The sequence below is a fragment of the Manis pentadactyla genome, chromosome X (genome assembly GCF_030020395.1).
Source record: "Manis pentadactyla isolate mManPen7 chromosome X, mManPen7.hap1, whole genome shotgun sequence".
In the NCBI taxonomy this organism is placed as follows: Eukaryota; Metazoa; Chordata; class Mammalia; order Pholidota; family Manidae; genus Manis; species Manis pentadactyla.
In genome coordinates, this window is record NC_080038.1 from 20445232 (window position 1) to 20448935 (window position 3704).

Sequence of the window (3704 nt, forward strand, 5' to 3'; positions counted from 1 at the left end):
ACCACCCCCAACGGCAGCTACGACATTGGGAAGCCCAGTGGGCGTGGCCATAAGTAATCACAGGACTTCCGTAGGCTGTGCCGGTTGGGTGCCCCGCAACGGCTGATGTCTGAAGAGGTGTGACCTCAACTCAGTAGGCGTCATCTCAGGATTAGACAGGTATCAAGCTGTGAAACTTTCGCTGTAACTGAAGGGCCATATTCCCACGGGAAAGTAGGGGGCTCCGCAGAGCCCCAGCCTACCCCAGCGTGCCCCACCCCCACTCTCAACTGTCAGTGACTCAAACATGCAGATAGCCCTAACACCCATCACTTCTGCCTAGGGGATTTGGGAGGTTGGATGCTTTAGTCTGAAGGGGTACCTTCTAATTCAGCAGAGGGTGGAGTCAAAGGACTCTCGTTAGAGTTATATCTGAGGTGACAAGCCCCTACAGAACAGAGGAGGTCCACAGAGTCCCATTTGCACCTGTTTTGAGGGTTCCTAAAACAGTACTCTTAAGGGAACCAGCAGAGGTGGCGTTTCTTAGAGGCAAGGTAGAATCTCCCTACTGAGGTTGTGCATGCCATCTCTTCCTCCGTCTTTTAGGGTGACCTTGTCATCAATCTGATTGTGTGCACTTGTGCCTGTTGTCCTTGACCAGAATCATGCCTCGTGGTCAGAAGAGTAAGCTCCGTGCCCGTGAGAAACGCCACCTGGCCAGGATGGAAAGCCAGAGCATAGAGGGTGCTCAGGCCACTGCTGCAGCAGCTGGAGAGGCCCCCTCCCCTGCCAGTCCTCCCTCTGAGCGAAGATCTCAGAATGTGCCTGCTGCTGAGACACCTAGCTCTCCTAGGGCTTCTCCCAAAACTACTGCTGCAGCTGCTACAAGTGCCAAGTCAGATAATGATGCCAATAGCCAAAATAAGCGAAGCTCAAGGTCCTCACAGGGCGTTGAGGACTTCGAAAGAGGTCCTTTACACAGCATGGTGGTTTTGTTGGTGCAGTACCTAATGCAGAAGTATCAGAAAAAGGAGCCAATTACAAAGTCAGACATGCTCAAGCATGTTATCAAAAAGCACAAGCATCATTTCAATGAGATCTTCAAGAGAGCCTCTGAGTACATGGAGCTGGCCTTTGGTGTTGATTTGAAGGAGGTGGATCCCATCAGGCACTGCTATGTCTTTATCAACAAACTAGACACCACCTACGATGATCCGACCAACGGTGAAGAGAAGATGCCCAAGACCGGCGTCCTGATGATGGTGCTGGGTGTGGTCTTCATGAAAGGTAACTGTGCCCGGGAAGAAGATATCTGGAAAGTGCTGAATGTAATGGGTGTCTATGCTGATAAGAAGCATTTCATCTATGGGGATCCTAAGAAGCTTGTCACCGAAGATTTCGTGCAGCAGAAGTACCTGGAGTACCGCCAGGTAGCCGGCAGCGACCCTCCCTGTTATGAGTTCCTGTGGGGTGCCAGGGCCCACGCCGAAACCAGCAAGATGAGGATGCTGGAATTTCTCGCCAAATTGCATGATAGCGTGCCGAATGCCTTTCCATCCTGGTATGAAGACGCTTTGCAAGATGAGAAAGAGAGGGCCCAAGCCAGAGCTGCAGCCAAGGCTGCAGCCAGGGCCCGCATTGCTGCCAGGGCCAGCGCACGGGCCACAGCCTTGGTTCGCAACCCCTCCCAACACTAAGAGAAGTCTGAGGTTGTCTCTTCACTTTTTGTTTGAAAGGTGTGTCCGCAATCTAACAGGGGGGGTGGGGCGGGGGGATGGGCTGTGTGAGCCTGGGTGGGAGGGAAGGCTGTGGAGGGGGCGGAGGGGGATGGACAAGCGTCTTTGTGCTCCTGTTGTGTATCTGTAACTTGTAACTTTACTTTTTTTTTTTTAGGTTTTACTGAAGCTGAAGCAGATTTTTTTCTTTGTGGAAGGAAAAAGCAGTCAATATTCTAAGTAGTGATGGTCAGGGTGGGTCCGGAGGGAACGCAGGAATATCACCTTTCTGTTTCTGTTCTATATGGTAAATTGAGACTTCTGTCTAGCCTTATTTTTTCCTTCCTTCCTTTCTTTCTTTCTCTCTTGCCTTTTGTTATATTTCAGATGTTTCTTTAGTAGAAAGTTTAAATAATTTCAGAATCTAAGCTTATTAATGATTTTGGTTGCCTATTTTTTCCTGTTCAATAGATTTAAGAGAAGGTGTTTTAGTATTTTGCAAGTCAACCTGGGAAACATTTCATATTTACTGAACGAGAACAACAAAACATGGCCTTGTAATAGGCATTTCCTTAGAAATGTGCAAAGAAAAAAAAGCCGTAAAATTATTGAGATCAAAAATAGAAGGCAAAGAAAAAAAAGTTGTTCATTTATTGGTTTCCCTTCCACATTTTAGTCTGTTCTGTAAAAATAAAAGATACAAACCTGGATTTGCTTAGCTTATTAGAGAATATAGGAAAAATGAAATGTTTTAAGAGAGAAATAAAATATTTGAAAGCAAGAATTCATGTTCTCTGGCTCATTCATTTCCCAAATATCAATAGAACATCTGCTCTTTGAAAGTCACTGTTTTGGAAGTGGGGAAACTAGCATATGAAACACTTATGCTCTTAGAATATATATCATATACATACACCCCAGTTTTATATATATATATATATATATATATATCCTACACCGGCATATAAGATATATATACATATAAGACCAATGGAACAAAAGAATTAGAGAACACCACTCTGCAGCCTCAAAGGGATTAATGACTAAGTGTGAAATTCCTCAACAACTGAGGACCAGGAAGTAGACAGCAGACATTATGTATCTCCAAATGGAAGTACAGAACTTTGTCTCTGGAGTGGACTTGCCAATCAACTGCTCAATGAAAAATCCCTTAATATGAACCAACTTTCTCCTACAAGTACTGAAAGGCTCATCGATGCTGCTTTTCGATACATCGGGTTCATTATGTGATTTGCTACCATGTTGTATGAGATTGCTTCCATTATAAAGATCATTCCTTTAAATTTGAAAATCCAAGTGCAAGGGAACAATTTCCACAAAAGATAAATCACCGAATGGAAAAGGGAGTCCAAACCCATGGCACTGCCAACACATTCCAGGACGAGCCAAGTGAGGAGGCTCATTACACACCAAGTGGTCAGGGAAAAACTAGTCACCATCTTATTTCAATTCTTCGAAACCATACAAAATGACAGGAACTGGGCCAAGCATTTTAACAGGGTAGTTCTCCTTGATCCAAAGTCCAGATACCAGGGCCCCAGTAAAGAATCCTTGGGCAAGATCACTCAGAGACAACTAACCTTCATAAATTCAAAGATATCCAATACAACCATAAATTAAATGAAGAAACAGCATATGTCCAAGGAACACAAAGAAGATACCACAGGAGAAAATGCATTCAACTGGAAATCACTATATTAGCAGAAAAAGGAGAGAATGCATTTGTAAAAGAAAAGAATAGTCTCTACACTTCTGCTTTCAATACTGCTGACACCAAATGTATGGATTTGGATGGGTTTCCTCCTCCCCCTCCCCCTCCTCCTCCTCCTCCTCCTTCTTTTTTTTTCCCCCAGTATTCTTGACCAAGTCTGGAATACCAGCTGGGCGTCCTACGATTCAATTCAATTCTGACAATATCTACCTGGACTTCCCATCAGAACCACAGGTTAAGGGCTCATTCCCTCAAAACTGCCCTACCTTTAATCACAA

At 44.8% G+C, this 3704-nt stretch overlaps 1 protein-coding gene across 1 annotated transcript; it reads left to right on the forward strand.

The window, feature by feature from the left end:
* The first annotated feature begins 644 nt into the window (after positions 1-644).
* On the forward strand, positions 645-1676 carry LOC118926198 (melanoma-associated antigen B18-like). Its single transcript, XM_036912770.2, has one exon. The coding sequence runs from the start codon at positions 645-647 to the stop codon at positions 1674-1676; it is 1032 nt and encodes a 343-aa protein (XP_036768665.2).
* The last annotated feature ends 2028 nt before the right edge of the window (positions 1677-3704 follow it).